Source organism: Hyperolius riggenbachi, chromosome 6 (genome assembly GCF_040937935.1).
Source record: "Hyperolius riggenbachi isolate aHypRig1 chromosome 6, aHypRig1.pri, whole genome shotgun sequence".
NCBI lineage: Eukaryota > Metazoa > Chordata > Amphibia > Anura > Hyperoliidae > Hyperolius > Hyperolius riggenbachi.
Window position 1 is genome coordinate 52,981,780 of NC_090651.1, and position 18,506 is coordinate 53,000,285.

Sequence of the window (18,506 nt, forward strand, 5' to 3'; positions counted from 1 at the left end):
ACACAAAAAAAAAAGATAGATCACAAGAACAACATTAGCTCTCAAAAGAGCTGTTGAGGATGAGGAGTGCTTTTTAGCAATAAGATCAGCAAGAAGGAGCAACCTAACAAGCCTAACACAAGAGCCTAACTAAGCTTTCCCTATGTCAGCAGCAAGGTTCTCTCCCTTCTCTAATTACTGCAGCCACATGAGTGAGTGAAATGGCTGACGCTGCCTGCGTTTTATAAGGGGGGGGGGGCTCCAGGAGGGAGTGTAGCCTGATTGGCTACCCTGTGTTTGCTGACTGTGATGTAAAGGGTCAAAGTTGACCCTAATGATGTAGTAAAGGGGGCGGGTCGAACTCGCATATAGTTTGCGGTTCACCGCGAACGCGAACCACCAAAGTTTGCGCGAATAAGTTCTCGGTCGAACCGTTCGGGCCATCTCTAATGGTACCTGTAGCCACATAAAAAAGTTACATACTCACCTCAGCAGAGAGAACTCTCTTCTTGTTCCCCTGCTGTCCCCTGTTCAAATTTCCAGCTGGCTGCGTCTTTGGGTCTCCTCAGAAGGCTCCAGAAGTACTTGAGTCTCCGAGTGCTTCTAAGGACAAGCGGCCCTGATATGCGCACAAGCAAGTCCGCGCTCATGTGTGCGCAGTATGGCACTGCTCGTCTTCGCACACCTCCACTATCAAATTTCTATCACCATTTTATTCAGCATTTGTAAAGTGCTTTTCTCCCGTAGGACCCAAAGTCCATAAACTTTTCTCGGATCATTACTTAGTTGCAGTTTGTGATGTGTTACAGAGAAACATGTACCTTATGTGATCATAAATGCCAGATTGAACTGGTGGCTTTTCAGTTTTGAATTAAGCACTCTAGGGTTGGAGCTGTCTTGATTGGATATGGCAAGGCGTTCCAAAGGGAAGATGCAGCATGACAAGTTTTTTTCGTCATTTGAGATATAAATTGAATTATAGATCTAATTAAAGGAAACTGGTGATGATTAAAAAAAAACAAAGAAACCTCCTACTGCGCTTGCACAGGACACTCCCAGCAACGGGAGCAGGAACGAGGACGTGCGTGGCCAGGGCCATGCAGGCGTAGTGGCCAGCGACGGAAGAAAACGAAACTTAGCCGCGGCGGGGGACCATAGAATTGTTAAATACCAGCGCAGGCACAAGGCAGCTGCAGGGGGCTGGCAGAAGCCCCAGGTAAGTAAAACTAACTAACTAAAATCATTACAGGTTTCCTTTAATTAGAAAAATCGCATAGTGGATGGGGTGTTTACTTCATTCCCTATGACTTAATGCTCTGCCCTGGATTTCAGGTATTTAGTTCACCTCTACTTCGTATATTCAGGATCAGTGGTGTTATAAAGGTAGATTAGATATAAAGGATGTTTATTTAGATCTATAGAGATGTTTGCTTACCCCTCGTTTATGACCAGGATTAACAAGAGAAGGAATGGAAAGATGCAGATGGAAATGATCACAGACAATACAGTGTAAAATCCTTCTTGTGTTCCTGCAAAGAAAAAGTGACATTTAGAAACAGGAACGCTATATATACCTGAACTGCCCAATGGTTTCACTATATTAGGAATACATTTTGAACCAAATATCCCCCTCCCCACACACACACCCTCACACACACCCTCACACACAGACACAGACACACGCACACATCTGACCTAGGTGGCCCCTAACACCCCAACACACCCTTACACTAACCTGCTGTTTCTGGTGTCCCTAATCTCACACCTGTGTCTTAGCTTTTTGCTTGTTTGCCCCTTGACTAAGAAACGAGCACTCTATAATTTTGAAGGTAGGTTCCTTTTAAACGGTGCTCTGAGCTAGACACATCTGTTGAGCAGGCTTATTCACCTGAGGAAGTGGATTCAGGCCACGAAACGCAATGTTTATGTCCTTATGAATAAACTGTCTAAACTATTGACTGTTTGTCATCATTGAAGGTAAACCTACATATACGTTTCTTGTAAGCAGTTTTTAGTCATTTACACTTTCATTGGGCGCCTCCAGCTACTGGCTACATTTTGAAATTTCTTATTTTAATGTTTTAAAATCCAGAAAATGTATTTTTATTTCGGAGAAGCCACCATACCTGACTGAGTAGGGATGCTACTTCCCCACATGTGAAATAACTGATTGCAGATTGAACAACCAGAAGAGTATGGGCCCGTTTCCACTAGGAGCGGTGCGATGCGGTTACATAGCCACATCGCACCGCAGGTGTCCTGAAACACATGCACAGCAATGGAAGCGTTTCCACTGCGTGCATGTTGTGCGGAGCGGTGCGGAGCGATCCAAGAATCTGCAGCATGGTGCAGATTCTCGCACGCCCGCATCCGCCCGTAGCCACGTCCCATCTCCTCCATTGGCTTCCGCATCGGGAGATGCGGAAGTGATGCGGGCGGCGGCATTCGCATCATTTAGCAGTGGAAACCGGCCCTTAGAGTATCCATTTGTCTACTTACACTAACTTAACATTTGAAATACTACATCAGATTGGGCTGTTAATGGGCACGATGGATCGTTTCAGATCAAGTACCGCAGTGATCGAAAAAAAAAAAAAAAGAATCGATCGAAAAAATAAAAATAAAATAGAATCGCTCTACTTTGAAAAGCGCTTTACAAAAAATCATAGCGCAAAGGTAAGCGCCGGGAGGGGGAAAAAATAACTCACAAAATCGCAAAACGCTGGCTTCAGCGATTGCAATTTTAGATGCGAACAAAGCCTTACTCTTTTTTTCTCTCTTCTAGAAACTGCACGGTCATATCTAGCTTGCTTTATAACACACATGACCACCGCATAGATCACATTTCAGCAGCTTCTGCAGAGGGGTGAGGTGTATTTCCCTTCTCAGACTCATGTTACACTGAACTGCCCTCAGCCAATCAGTGAGGAGCAGGAATGTAAGAGGGAAGATAACAAGCTTCCCTCTCTCTGGTAATGTACCAGAATAGAGCCAGGCTGACTGAGATAAGATTCATTACGGCAGACACATTTATGATTATATTGGAATGCTTGCAATGCAGGGTCAGGATGCAGACTACATAATAAACACAGAGCAGTGGGTAAATGGAATTGGATTTAGTGGCTGACGAGTGTTTGTCTCTCCAGACTTTTCTTACCATCCAGTGTAAAATATGCTTCCTGTCCAGCGACAGACTCCCCAGCCTCATTAGAGCAGGTCATCCACAGCATATATCGAACGCCATCTTCCAGGTCGCTTATCTCATACTGGTGAGTCAGTGACGGCCTGTGCAATACTGAGGACAACAACAAAGGCGTCATTTATATTTGCGCCACCATCCTCAGGGGCGCTGTACAGAGTAAGAAACACACATGGGCACATCAAAATGCAAATGCTAAATAAAGGCGCAAAGAAATATGGGCACCGGGAAATAGCGAATAATAGGATATCAGCAACATTAAAGGTGCCCATTAATGGTACAATTCCGTGGCTGATCGATTCGTAGCTGATCGATTGTTTCTGATCGCTTGATCTGAAACGATCCATCGTGCCCATTAACAGCCAAATTCACGCTAGCCAATTCGATCAAATTCATGAATCGATCTGTTTTAGGATTGTTCCCATTGATCTGATTGAATTGGTTAGAGGGAATTTGGCCATTAATGGACACACCCAATCCTTTCAATCGAATACCACAGTGATCAGAAATGATCGATTGGCCACGGAATTGTGCTTTTTAGTAAGTGTAATTTTATCTTGCTTGTTTTGAAAATAATAAAAAAGGTTATTACACTACGGAGCGCTCCTCCGTTTTTCTTTTATCTGCATTTGCAGAATGCTTGTTTCAGGTGTTTGATTCGGACACTACTGATGCATGAAAGACCAGCCAGGCAATTGGTAATTTTTAAAAGGAAATAAATATGGCAGCCTCCATACCTCTCTCTTTAAATTCCCATTAAAGAGCTCTGGGAATACCTTAGTAAGTCAGGCCCCTGGAATTATTAGCAGCATGTACACAAAAACATGGATATGGAATAATGGATGGTGAGAATCTATCCGGAATGTTCTTGTGCACTCCCATGTATCTGATCACTTTCATGGTTCTCACTTTGTATCTCTCTCATAAGGTTTGATGTGAGATCCTGCAGGTAGATGGTGTAATGCGTGAGGCATCCCATTTGCCGCTCTCTGGGAATCTCTCTCCACACAACCAGTACGGTGTTGTCTTTCTGTACATCATTCTTGAAGTCTGGAGAAGTGTCCGGAGCTGGAGATATACACAAAATACCGTCAAGAATGGGTCAGATAGATAAGACTATAACAGCAGAAGAACATTGGGAAAGCTGCACCCTTTAAGTGTACCAGAGACGAAGCACCCTCATGTATTTTACCATATATACCAGTGGGAACATTAGAGAAAACACCTACCCTGCTCTCTGTTTCATCCTTCACTGCTCAGCCTGTTTGTTATTAACCCTGATAAAATCCCCAACTGAGCATGGTCTGGCTTTGCTCAGGAATCATTATAGCTGAGTCTGTCTTCTCTGATGTCTTTTCAAGACGAAGCCTGCCCCCTTGTGGCTCTGATTTCCTGTTCTGCATACTGCAGCATCACAGAGAGCTGGGAGGAGCTGCTGGTGCCGAGGAAGGAGCTATGAAAAACGTTTTTTTTTTATCTATATTTGTTAGTCATAAGAGGTTTTTAGAAATGGTGATTTCATTTTGCACACAGCCCACTAAATAATATGCTTTTCTGATGAACTGTGTTTTGCATGGAGTTTTAGTAAAAAAAACACAAAAAATGGCACACCAAAGCGGCAAAATTACCAGATACAGTACTTATTTTGTACTGCAGCCAAAAAGATCAGCAGGACTGACAATTATCTGGTATTGTTTAAAAGGAAACATCCATAACCCTCTCAGTTTTTTTTTGTTTAACAGATGTATTTTATTGAATTTTTCAAAAATACAGACATAACATACATACACTATCCCACCCTAGCCCAACTCCCCCCCCCCTCCCCGCCCCCCCACACACAGGTGTGCATCGCAAGGATCGTATCCTAACTGTTAAAGTAGAACCTATATGTCGGGTTGGACATTCTAGCGAGAATAGTATACAAGTACAGAATATCAGCATTGAGTACACTTTAGAGGGACACAGTACTAGTAAGACACTATTAGAATTCACTGTAGTCTAGTTTAATAACAGCATGTTAGAGAACAGAAAGAGTTCATAAGTTGTGGCTTTTCTTTTAGCATTAGGCATCAGAGAGAACATCATGAGAGGTAAGGTAATCCGACCAGGGTAGCAATATCAAATCAAACTTCTGGGGGCAATTTCTATTTAAATATGTTAATGTATACCACGTCATTGCTTTGTTGATTTTCTTAATCCATAAGGCCTTAGAGGGAGGATCGTCAGAGAACCATTTGTGGAAGACTTCCTTCCTAGCATACATACACAGAATGTTGATTAGGGTAATATGATGTGTGGAAAGGGTGGCATCAGTATATAAACCCAAAAGTAGACTCCTAGGGTCTACCACAATCCTCTCTCCCAGAACATCAGTCAGTAGGGCAGCTACCTGTGTCCAGTAGTTATGAATCACGTCACAAGTCCAAGTCATATGGAAGAAGGATCCAGTTTCCCTTTTACATTTGGGGCAGAGCTCCGATCTATCTTCATAGATGGCGCGTAACTGGAGTGGGGTGCAATAGGTTCTATAAATTAGTTTAAGATGCAAAAATTTGTCCACAGCAGAGATCGAGACCCCATCCATGCAGCTTAGGAAGTCCCCCCATTCTGAATCAGATAAAGGGCCCACATCGGTCTCCCACTTAATTTTAGCTTTATCAGGTCTAGGGGTGGATTTTTGGGGCCAGTCTGGCGTAGACCTCAGAAAGGGGTCTGTCCAGGTGCTCCCGCAGGAGAATACTTTCTATTGGGTCGGATTCCCATGTCCAGGAGCCTGGGAACTGGGTCTGCCATGCATGCCGGACCTGAAGGTACCGAGAAAGCATTTTATTTGGGAGATGGTATTTAGCTTTCAATTGTGGGAAAGTTAGCAACGTCCCAGCTGGAGCCAGATGGATCACCTGTTTGATACCCTTGGAGGCCCATAGTTGAACGTCTGGGATGGAGGTGAAGTTTCCCAGCTTAGGGTTGCCCCAGAGTGGTGTAAAAGGGGAAAGGGTGTTCGGTCTCCGCAGGTCAGATCTGCTGATCTCCCATGCCCTGATGGTGGTTTTCATTGGGGCTGTAATAGTGGAGAATTTATTGATTCCCCTAAAGGGAAGATTTTTGAGAGATTCTTGAGAACCAACGATTGCAGCTTCCAGTAACGCCGCGGTATTGCGTTCGTCTTGACTGAACCACACCATCTTGTGGTTACAAGAACCGAGGCCAGAAAGTACCTTCGTAAATTGGAAAGAGCGAGCCCACCACCATCAATGGGGAGCTGCAGTGTGGCCAGCGACAGTCGCGGTGCACCCTCTCCCAATCCCTCTCAGTTTAGGTTCCCTCTAAAGTTGCCCATACACCTAATGATTTTCCCACCGATATACAGCAGATTCGATCACTGTGATTGAATCTGCTGTGAAATCGTTGCGCAAACGCTGACAGAACGATTGATTTCCATCCGAAATCAATTATTCCCATCGATTTCCGTCGATCCGTCCGTGCGGAAGATTTTGCTCGATCGCCGGCGGTTTGAGAGTGTGTCGATAGTGGCATTCGAATGCCCGACGACCGACGATGGCGGCAATACATTGCCTGCTCCGCCTGTGCGTGTCCCCGCTCTCTGCTGTCTTCTTCTCCGCACTGGGCTCCGAGTCCCGGCAGGAAGTTTAAAGCGCCCTCTACTGTTCCCCGGACAGGAAGTTCAGTGAAGCCAGCTGGACTCGGAGCCCAGCACGGAGAAGAAGACAGCGGAGACCGGGGGACTCGCGCCGGCGGAGCAAGTAATGTATAGCTGGCGGGGGGGCGTCAGCGGTAGCTTCACAGATGGTGAATCGATTTCATGCTGAAATCGATTCACAATCTGTTTGCAGTAAAGGCAGCCATACGATCCCTCTCTGATCAGATTCGTTTAGAGAGGGATCTATCTGTTGGTCGATCTGATGGCAAATCGACCAGTGTATGGCTACCTTAAGAGAGGTAAGCCCCAGGATCCTATTGAGGCTTGCCTCGCTACTCCAGTGTCCTGCATCGCTGAGCACAGCCCCCTGGAAGATTAATGACAAGGCAAGCAGCTTCTCTTCCTGGATCATGGGCGCACAATGGTTGACTGAGCCTGTCCGTGCATGCGCAGTAAGCCACAGCCATGGGCTCCGTGCTACTGCGCATGCGTGGGTAGGCTTGTGTGCCCACGATGCAGGAAGAGGAGCTGCACGACCCCGATGTGAAAGGTGGCCGCGCTCAGCAACTGGGGGATTCCGACCACCAAGGGAAGCCTAAATAGGAGCTTGATGCTTCCCTCTCTTCGGGGTAAATATCTGATTTTGAAGCTGAGCTTTGGCTCAGGTTCACTTTAAGCTCACCAACAGCCCAAGAAGTTGTCATACAGCACTGTGACTACTGCTGGTGATTTCTGCCAGTTTAGTTTTGGATAACCGGGACTCTACTGCACCCTGTGGGACAGAATCAACACTGTCCCTAGCAATGAGAGTCATTTAGCCACTAGAGAGGATGGAATTCCGAATAGTACCTTTCTGTTGTACTGCGGCCATTGTCGTTGCCGGGGCTCCAGCTCTTCCATCACGCAGGAAGTAGATCCGGAACACATAACACACGTAGGGCTTAAAGTGTCCTGCAGGAAGAGATTTAGTTAGTAAATGCACAATGAGCATAGAGCATTTTATTGGTTTAGTTAGCAAAAAACTGAAAGCCCTGCGCAGTTCTGTGCAAGATTTGTAATACAGGTTCTGCTCATTCGTTTCTTTTTTTGCAAATTGCAAAAACTGTGAGGATGGAAGAAAGTACACCAACTTTAAAGCAGTATGAAGGTTGCCATCTTTATTCCCTTTTAAAGTGGGCCTCAACTCTTGCACAGGACACAATGAAAACAGAAACATACACCCTGTGTGTTTTAGAGAGAAGAGCCTCGTCTTCTTCTAGTAATCACAAGTGTAATTTGAGCTCTCAACTATGTCAGCACATCCATTCGGAAGTCCCCAGCAGACACAGCGAATATGTAAACACAGGATGTTAACCCTTTGTTTGCTTCCATGAAAGCAGGAAGTAGGCACACTGCAGATTTATTGCAGGAGTGCTGGAAGCTGTAACACATATATGTTTGTCTTTAGAGGTTATTATGCTGTTGCTTATCTTTTAGAGCAGAAAGAAAGCACTGAGTTCAGGTCCGCTTTAAAGTGAATTTTCACCTTTAGGTGAAATTGCACCATTAAAAAGGATTTGGGAGCGGAACAGTTGTGGACCTTCTTCATCTTCATGGCCATGCGCCCCTTTGTGTATGAGTGCCGTTTCACTGAGCAGGCTCCAATAAGGCTCGATAAACAAACAGAAGAATCAGCACGCCTATATAGTGTATTACGTTTTAATAAGCACTTCACTGCACACACAGAGGCGTATCCAGAGGGGTGCAGGCATGGCTCTTGCTATGGGCGCCATGTCTGCCACTGTGATGTATTGCCATACATTCCGAATGCATTCAGCCCTCAGATCATATTAATTCTGTTATCTGGGGAACATTGCTAATTAACTTATGTATGTAGGGTGCACTTGGCTTAAGTTAGAAAAGAGGACAGAGTTAATAAGAAATATTTCCAAAAAAGTAAATTCAGCAATATGTGAGCCAAAAAAACATGGGTAACCATAACACATGTACACAAGAAAGCAGGGCTGTGGAGTCGGTCCAAAAATCCACCGACTCCGACTCCTCAGTTTAGGATTCCACCGACTCCGACTCCTCTAATTTGCATATTACAATTTTGTTGATTAAAAGTATGTAACATGAAATTAGTCTCTTAACTGCCAACGCTTAGGAATTTTACAAGACAACTGAAGTGAGAAGGATATGTAGACTACTATATTTATTCCCTTTAGACTAAAACTAGTCCTTGGTAAGAGTACTTGTAAAAGGTACAAACCGGAACAAAGAACATCTATCAGGCCCTAGGCAATGTAAGTGTGGGTACATGTAAGAGTGATGTGCAGGTACTCTGCAGGGGAATGAGGAGATTGAAAACAGACAACACCTCTGTGTTCAATGTGCACAGCATTCTCAGTGGATTCCCTGCAGCTCTGTGGGGAGTGCATATGTGGAGTATAGTACTCAGGGCCGGATTTGTACTCTTTACCACCCAAGGCCACTGTCACCAGCCGCCCCCTTCAGTATAGGTAGATAAATGACCCCTCCCCCAGTATAGGTAACCAGATAACCCCTCTCCCTTTCCCTCCAGTATAGGTAGCTAAAACACTACCTTAATCCCTCCTTTTCCCACCCCCCCTCCTTTCAGTATAGGTAGCCAGCTCGCCTTCACACCACCACAGCAGCCATCAGTGTCACTCATTTCTCTGCTCGTCTCCAGTGCAGAAGCTTCCATTTACTTTCCGTCTCCAATGCTGCCCAAGTCCAGAGCTGCTGGCCACAATGCAAACGTGCACAGAGAGCAAGGTGGCTGCTGCACAGGCGGATGGCAGCAGAGTATCGCAGTCAGGCGCTCGCCTGATCTCCCTGCATTGCAGCATTTGCAAACTTGCAAATGCTGCACCACTTTAGCCTGCTGCTTTGGTGCCCTTGCTCCTGTGGTGCCCTGATAGTACTACTGTGTAACAAAGTAAACCTGAGACAGATGAAATTAAAGTTTTATACATACCTGGGGCTTCCTCCAGCCGCCTTCAGGATAATCAGTCCCTCGTTGTCCTCCTCCAACACCTGGATCTTCTGCTATGAGTCCAGGTACTTGAGCCAGTCAGGCGTAGTGCGCATGCACACACTCCGCCGCCAGGAGCATACTACACCTGTGCAGCACTATTGTGCAGGTGCAGAATGTTCCTGGCTGTGGGAGCGGCATGCGGCCGGACAGCGCTGACTGGCAGAATTACCAGGACTCAGCAGAAGATCCGGGTGGTGGAGGACAGCGAGGGACTGATTAGCCTGAAGGGGGCTGGAGGAAGCCCCAGGTATGTATAAAACTTTACTTTTCATCCGTCTCAGGTCCCCTTTAATTTGTAGTCACCAAACCAAATTTTAACAACATATCAAATTATTTGATTTCATCAGCAAAGGGAGTGCATACATTTGCATAAATCAGCATCAGTGCAGAACTATTTCCATCTCATTGACCATCTCTATTAGTGACACAGCTACACATCAGGCTTTATTCTTACAGCATAGATGTTATTTAGTATATATAAGAGATTCCTGTGTACACATCATATATACAGTCGCAATCAGATATGTATATCTGACCTTAAAAATACGGGGACTGCTTTATTGAAGCAGCACAAGTAACTAATTTTGATTGGTTTATTTCATTTTTGTGGACTAAGCACAGCTATTACTGTATATATACTGTATATATACATTATTTTTAATGACTATTATCTGAGAAATAGAACATTTTATCATATTTTCTATTTTAATTACAGTAACAAATTCATTAGGAGTCGGAGTCGTTGCATTTTTTCCCGACTCCGACTCCAGGCACCCAAAATTGCCCGACTCCACGACTCCGACTCCGACTCCACAGCCCTGCAAGAAAGGATGCTGCAATTTTAGTGTTTGCCATAGGCTCTATATTACCAAGATACGCCCCTGTGCACATAATAGTGTAGGTCAGGACTCTCGGTGTGTGGGAGGAGAAAGTGACCTGCTGGTTGGAGCGCGCAGTTTGTCCGGCGATTGGGAGGCAGTTCAGCCACTGGCCACAGCTATTTTGCTGGGACATTACTCCTTATTGCGCAACCCCCATACTTCCACTGGAAGTTAAATATAATTCTATTGTGTGCAGTGAAGTGCTTATTAAAGGACAACTGAAGTGAGAGGTATATGGAGGCTGCCATATCTATTTCCTTTTAAGCAATACCAGTTGCCTGGCTGTCCTGCTGATCCTCTGCCTCTAATACTTATAGCCAGAGCCACAGATCAGGTGTTTCTGACATTAATGTCAGATTTGACAAAATGATATGCATGCTTGTTTATGGTGTTATTCAGACACTGCTGCAGCCAAATAGATCAGCAGGGCTGCCAGGCAACTGGTATTGTTCAAAAGGAAATCAATATGACAGCCTCCATATTCTTCCCACTTCAGTTGTCCTTTAAAACATTATATATATATATATATATATATATAATTGTATGTATTGTGCAGAGCGCGGACCCTAAGACGCACTAGACGCTGAGACCCTGTCGGGAGATGTACTAGTTGCTGTGGAGAGGACGTCCAACTTTTTACTTGTATGCACATGATTTTTTTAGGAAATGTGAGTGCACTACTATGTATTTTTTTTTGAATTGAAGCAGTATTACCCTATGCAGGCCTTGTTTTTGTTTTTTAAGGCATACTTGGGTACTGGATTGCATGTTACAGATCGCTGAGGACTGTCTCTGAGCGCTCATAGCTGGTCCTTGAATGTTCAGACATCCTATCGTGTTTTTTATCTGGGTATTGTAGTGTGACAGCACTGGGATCATGGTTACACACTGTTAACAGGTGTGGTGGTGGATGTATACCAGTTGAAGCAGGATTACGCTATGTACCCTTTTTTGTCTGTGTTTTATTGAGTTGCATCCAGGGAACATTGCTGGTGACAAGGGGAGACAACCGAAGATTGGTTGCTACTACAATATGCCTGATATGTTGATCTGTCATTTAATCAGCCATCACTGTTGGTGAGCGTACTTGCATATACTGTTCATTAGGCTGTGGAAGAGCCTACCCAGAGTGGATTGAAATTTTAGATGAACTATATGCTTTACATTTATATTTTTTATTCATGTATTGATGTTTTCTGGTCTGGTTCTATTTGCTTGCTTTGAGCTTAGTGTGTTTATCTATGCAATCTTAGGTGTTAGCGCTCTGCACAATACATACAATTGCTTATAGGGTATTGATACCCCCCATAGTGCATAGCGTTCCACCTGATTGCTGAATAGGTGGTCATTCCAGAGGAGCGCACTGACCACTTAAACTATATTATGTATATATACTAGTAGACTGAAGCTCGTTTCAAAACGGGCTCTAGGTCTGCTTTTTTAAACTTCTCATGCGCGCGCACCCGCCGCACACGTCCACCCGCTGCACACGTCCACCCGTGCGCCTGGCTCACTGGCCCCGTCCTCCAATCCCAACTGCTATCCAGTTCCATGCTGCGCACATGCACAAAAAGCGGTAGCGCAGAAGTACTTGTGCAGAGAGGAAACAGCAGTGCAGAGGGCTCCATGGTACTGCCCAGGTGTGGGTCATACTTTGCACCTGTGCTTATAAAAAAAGGATAGCGCGGCCATGAGCAACAGGGCCGGATTTACCATTAGGCACTGCAGGCACATGCCTACAGGCGCCTGATGATGGAAAGGCGGCTCACTCCCCTCCCTGAGTGCCTGCTTCCCTTCTTTCCTATGTCGAGTTCCAAATGGAGCGTAAATGAGCGGTTACTCACCCAGCTCTCGGCATTCCACTGACGAGATCTCCCTTCAGTCAGGGACACCTCTAACTGCTTAATACAGAGGGTACTTCTGGCTACCTAATACTAGTAAGGGACCTATGACAGGCAAGGGAAGTAAGGGAGAAGTGTCCAGGCCAACCAGCAGACTTGCACTGCGGTTTGGAGGGGGTTTGTAGGTTCATGGAGGACACAGTCTAGGGTTTGTATGACATCTGTGCCTATAGGCTCCTGTGATGTAAATCCGAGTCTGATAAGCAATGTTTAAAATGAATGTCAAATACTGCTAAGGGGGTCCAAGTGCAGGAACTGAGGGGAGTAGGAAGATAAGGGAAGCCTCTAGACTGCCCAGAGTCTTCCCTCCACTAGGGCAAGTTTCTGACTTTTGCCTCTTCACTTTAAAGAAATGTTAAACTGAACATGCTTGTTTTTAGGCGATTCGGCATTCAGCAGTTTTGGTCTTAAAAATGTTTCTGTGGGTACGCTTTAAGGCTCATACAAACGCTCAATCAATGATGCCCTTAAAGATTTTTGCTCAATCATTTGGGTGACATGCCAGTGAATGAGTGCTGTACGGACGCTGTGCTGTTCAATGGAGAGCTTAAGAAGGAGCATGGAGGCAGGGGATAAGCAAGTGGCATCTGTCAGTATTGGCAAGCACAATGGACCCAATCACCATTGTCATTCATTTGCCACAGCAGATCGCTAATTGACATAGTGGGGCAGCTGCACACTCGCAAGATTCTCAAGCTACGTACGTGCGATACTTGTAGTCTGAATTACAGCCGACAATCGTTATGTGTGTGCAGCGGACGCCGATCGATATTGTTCGGGCATCATTAAAGATTTTTGTTCCTCCGCTGCCCCCTCCATCGCAACAGAGCACATTGCTAGCCTCAAGGCTAGGGATGTGTCTTTACAGCATCGTTCCACAAATTGTCTCCCAAGGGATTGTTTCCCAATCGCATGTGTGTACTTTCGCTTCAGCCAAGAGTGCATCATACTATTGCTTTGGCCACACACACACACACACACACACACACACACACACACACACACACACACACACACACACACACACACACACACACACACACACACACACACACACACACACACACACACAGATACACACACACACACACACACTCTCTCTCTCTCTCTCTCTTTGCTTGATTGGGTGTAGCAGGACATAATTACTCGGCTTCAAGCCATCTACAGACTTGAGTTACCAGTCACCCATGTGTAAGGTAGATGTTGGATCACAGTTGATGCCCCTGGCACATGTATGGGCCACTCCCTCTCACCATTCTACAAACAGAAGTGCATGGCTGGGTTGAACGTTTCTGTTTGTAGAGCTGCCAGCAGCCTGCATGCCCCGAGGGTGCCCACACTGTGCCTACTGGTTCTACCACTCTCGTGTGTCCCCAGGGAGCATGGCTGTTCACCTGTCTCAGTACAAGCTTATGGGTCGGGTCTGATTCACTGATAACACAAGGTGACTCATGTATGAACAGATAGAAAAGGCACAATTATTACAGGTAGTCCTCGGTTAACAAACGAGATAGGGACTGTAGGCTCGTTCTTAACTTGAATCTGTTCTTAAGTCGAAACAGTGTATGAAATGCCTTGACGATTGCTCCGCCCAGTCGATAACGTCACGGCGAGCGCCGGATTGTGGCGATTTAAATATTTTAAAGTACATTTACAGTGATCTATAGACGTCATTTGTCTGTGGGGATGTGAGCAGATACATACTGCACACCTCCCATGTCCTGGCCTCACCTTCTGCCTCTGCAAAACACCTCCGTGTCGCTAAACAGATCCGCGCCCTCTGATGCAGGCCAGGAGGCGACCTGGCATACTGCGCATGCGCAGCGCAGTAACAGTATCCGTGTCAGAGGGGGCGCGGATCTGATTAGCAACACGGAGGTGTTTTGCAGAGGCAGAGGCTGACGCCAGGACATGGGAAGTGTGCGGTATGTATCTGCTCACCTCCCCACACACAAATGGCGTCTTTAGATCACTGTAAATGTACGTTAAAACAATTAAATCGCCGCAATCCGGCGCTCGCAGTGACGTCATCGACGGGGCGGAGCAATCGTCAAGGCGTTCGTAAAGAGGGCATTCGTAACCCGAGGACTACCTGTATTCTGAAATTTAGACTCCCCTTTTGTGACTAATGTAAAAAAACAAGCAAATTACAAATCGCAAACAAAATTACTCTATTAAAATGCTAATGGACAGGTAAATATCCAAAAATATCCAAAAATACCTAAAAACGAGTGAGGCCTATTCATTATTTCTTGAATTTTCTCTTCATGCTACTACACAGACACGGGTCTTACTTGCATATGCGAGGTATGGCTGTACTTGTGCACAGAGGGTAGGGTGACTACGAAGAAGAAGAGGGTCCCCAGCCAGCAGCAGTGGTGGGGTCAAAGAGCCTATAGGAATCCATCCAGGCTTCCCACTATCCCACTACAGTAAAACCTTGGTTTGAAAGTAACTTGGTTTAAGAGCGCTTTGGAAGACAAGCACATTTTTAATTAAATTTTGACTTGATAAGCAAGCAACGTCTTAATATAAAAGCACAGAATGTACACGCTATTTACAACTTTAAATATTACACAGCCACACCAACCCCACAGGTGTGGCTGTGTAATATTTAAAGCTGTAAGCTTGCTATACACCAGCAGTGCTGGATGCTTGTGTAGCTTACAGGGGCGAAAAGAGATAATTTGCATATTCAGCAGTGGTGCATCAATACCTGCCATGTACTGATGAGGATCAAAAGTAGAAACAGGCTGTCTACATGTGGGGTTGGTGTGGCTGTATAATATTTAAAGCTATAAGCTTGTTATACACCAGCAGTTCTGGATGCTTGTCTAGCTTACAGGGGTGAAAAGAGATCATTTGCATATTCAGTAGTGGTGCATTATGGGTAACCACAACTGTTCATAGCTGTTCATAGCTGAATTATTTCAAATTTCCTTCTGTTTTGAGAAGGCACATTTCACTTTTACAATTCATTTTACTTTCTTTAGTAATACAATACTCCACCTAGTGGACAAAAAGAATGATTACCTGATAGTGTTACACTTCTATTATCCCAAAGGCCGTCCACCCAGTTTACATGGCTAGGGTCTTGTTCTGTTGGATCCTCCCATTCTATGATCTGATCCTGGAACAAACCTTTCTTGCCTGCTGGAGACTCCCAGCTCAGGGTTACACTGTTATTGGGGCTGCTGGTTGTGGCGACAAGGTTTGTGGGACTTGATAAACTTTGAGCTACAAAGCAAAGAAACATGTCAAGACTCCATTTATACCTTTCTCTTAACTTCCCAAAATCGAAACAAAGGGAATCCTTTATTGCCTGTTAGGCAGGAGATGCAATGTCTAGTCCTGGAGTTATACTTTTATCATTTCAATTAAAAACTAATCGTATTGTGCTACTATTTAAAGTGGGATTTATCTCTGGTCACTGGCAAATGTAATCATTGCTGGCTGAAGCTCTCAGCATGTGTCTTCACTTTGCCTCCTCCCACTGCTGAATAGACACACCCCCTTGCAGCAGCTGAGTCGCTTCAGCAACAAAGGAGGGGGCGGAGTGAAGACACAAGCACAGGGGGATTCTTGCCTTTGCTGATGACCAGAGACAAGCAGGTTTCTACTGCTCTCTGCAGAGAAAAACATTTTTACGCACAGGAAATACTCGGGAATGCTTTCAAATTTTCTTTTATGTAACTAAGAATAGTTACTGAAATGATACTGAATCAAATATGTGAACTTTTATTAGTAATGAGTTCAGTTAGGTATTTGATAGCCAAAAATTGGAAAATGGATGCCAAATTGGGTGCTATAGATTTGGTGGAAGCCCTCAATGATACAATGAGGATGGAGGAACTGGTTCTGTCGGCACAGAGTCAAATGGCCAAGTTCCACAGCCAATGGGCAATATGGTTGGAATTTAGAGAGGGCCTTGGAACAGCAACCACTACTGGTGAATAGGTACAGATGTGGGGGGCCCTTTTTAGGTGCTAAAACATTTACTTGAGACAACAATATTAATACGCATTCCTTTTCCCTTTTTTTTCTCTCTTCTCTCTTCTATATCGGTCGGCAGTGGACCACTCCTCTATGTTAATATGTTCTTTAGGAGCGGGGGGATGGCTGGGTCAGTGGGGGTGGAGGGACCTTTGACCGTCCTGCTCATTTTCTATTTACTTGGTAATGGCTTGGGGGAATGGGGGAGTGAATGTATTGTTGTACTTACAGTTTTAGTATACATGTGTATTGGTGACAGTCTTTTTGTTGTATTAGCATATTGTATTAATAAAAATTTTGATTACAAATTTTTTTTTTTATTAGTAGCTGGAGTATGAGACCTTTAGGGCTCTTTTCCACTATGAAATGCGGTTGCGATCGGAATCTCGTTTTAATTTCCTCCATACGATTGCGATTGAGCTACTATACTCGGTATAGTAAAGCTCAATCGCATCCAAAACGCGTCAGGACGACGATCGCGTATTGACCAAAATCGCATCGCAATCGGATCGCACTAATGGAAATTGCTGCTGCAGTTTCCATTAGTTTAATGTACCTTGCGAATTGCGATCAGAATCAAATTCAAATCGCAGGGTAGTGGAAAAAGGCCCTTAAGATCAGGTTAGTATCAGGTGTTGGGGAGGCAAGAGGTTAAAACTTAGGGCATAGAGGAAGAGAGGTAAGAAGAGACTGATGTTAGGGTTGTTTCACATTGCAAGTGATTTGCTGCAATTTGTTATTCATTTCTGATCATTGGCGAATCTCAAAATGAAGGACACGATTTTGTCTGATTGCAAACGTCGGTCCTGCTGAATTCATTTAGCGTTTGTGCTTGTGTAGAAAGTACAAGTGCATAGGAAAAATCGCATAGGAATCGTGGTGCTATAATGCACTTTTTCTCCTTCTCTGTTCGAAATCGCAAATGCAACCGCTGCCCGAAACCCATCTGAACACCGGACAATTGGGTTGCAACCTTTGGGTCACATGATGCTTTGCTGCAGTTTCAGCAAGAATCAGCTGTGTGGGCGTGCACCTCACACAGAGCAGCTCCCATTTATTACACTGTGTAGGCGGGGCAGAGACCCAGTTCACCATCCTCAAAATGCGCAGCTCAGTCACGAGTCTCCCTTTCAGGAAGTGCCTGAATATGGAGCACATATCTATTTTTTCACATTTACTTTAGGACAACACTGGCAGGTTTTCACAAAACAGACTTTATTTATGAAAGAGTATTATACCTCCTCCACAAAGCGTGAAGTGAAATGGGTGCTTGGCATTCAGCACACGGCAGACGTCACTGAGTCCCTGCAAAGACAAAGTACTGAGAATAACCGTTACCTGAAAAGTCATGAGTGGTGACTTTGGCGAGTGTAGGAGTAGAGTTTCCTTTTGAGTTGTAAGCTGACACAGCAATGACGTACTCGCCCGCCTCAATGTCTGTGCTGAAGACTGTGGTTGTGGTGTTGTGTATGGATGCCGGGCCACTCCCACTCAGAGGCTGAAACGTAATCTGAAAAAACTGGATATGACCTTTGGCCTCCAGGATCTGCCAAAAACAGAATCATTATGAAGACCTTCCATTTTTTATACAAGTGATCATTGTTACAATGTAAATTAGTTAGTGTACAGCTTATCCAAAGAGGAACTCCAGTGAAAATAATGTAATAAAAAAAGTGCTTAATTTTTACAATAATTATGTATAAATTATTTAGTCAGTGTTTGCTCGTTGTAAAATCTTTCCTCTCCCTGATTTACATTCTGACATTTATGACATGGTGACATTTTTACTGCTGGCAGCTGATGTCAGTGGAAGGAGATGCTGCTTGCTTTTTTGGCAGTTGGAAACAGCTGT

The 18,506-nt window shown here is 44.8% G+C and overlaps 1 protein-coding gene across 1 annotated transcript in view; it reads right to left on the reverse strand.

The window, feature by feature from the left end:
* LOC137522426 (interleukin-12 receptor subunit beta-2-like) overlaps positions 1 to 18,506 on the reverse strand; it is a 78,640-nt gene that overhangs the window by 17,180 nt on the left and 42,954 nt on the right. The window contains exons 9-14 of the mRNA XM_068242481.1: positions 17,993 to 18,200; positions 15,695 to 15,898; positions 7,689 to 7,790; positions 4,088 to 4,246; positions 3,137 to 3,274; positions 1,415 to 1,508 (exon numbers count right to left, since the gene is read on the reverse strand). Of these exons, the coding sequence (XP_068098582.1) occupies positions 1,415 to 1,508; positions 3,137 to 3,274; positions 4,088 to 4,246; positions 7,689 to 7,790; positions 15,695 to 15,898; positions 17,993 to 18,200 (905 nt within the window). The remainder of the gene's footprint in view (positions 1 to 1,414; positions 1,509 to 3,136; positions 3,275 to 4,087; positions 4,247 to 7,688; positions 7,791 to 15,694; positions 15,899 to 17,992; positions 18,201 to 18,506) is intronic.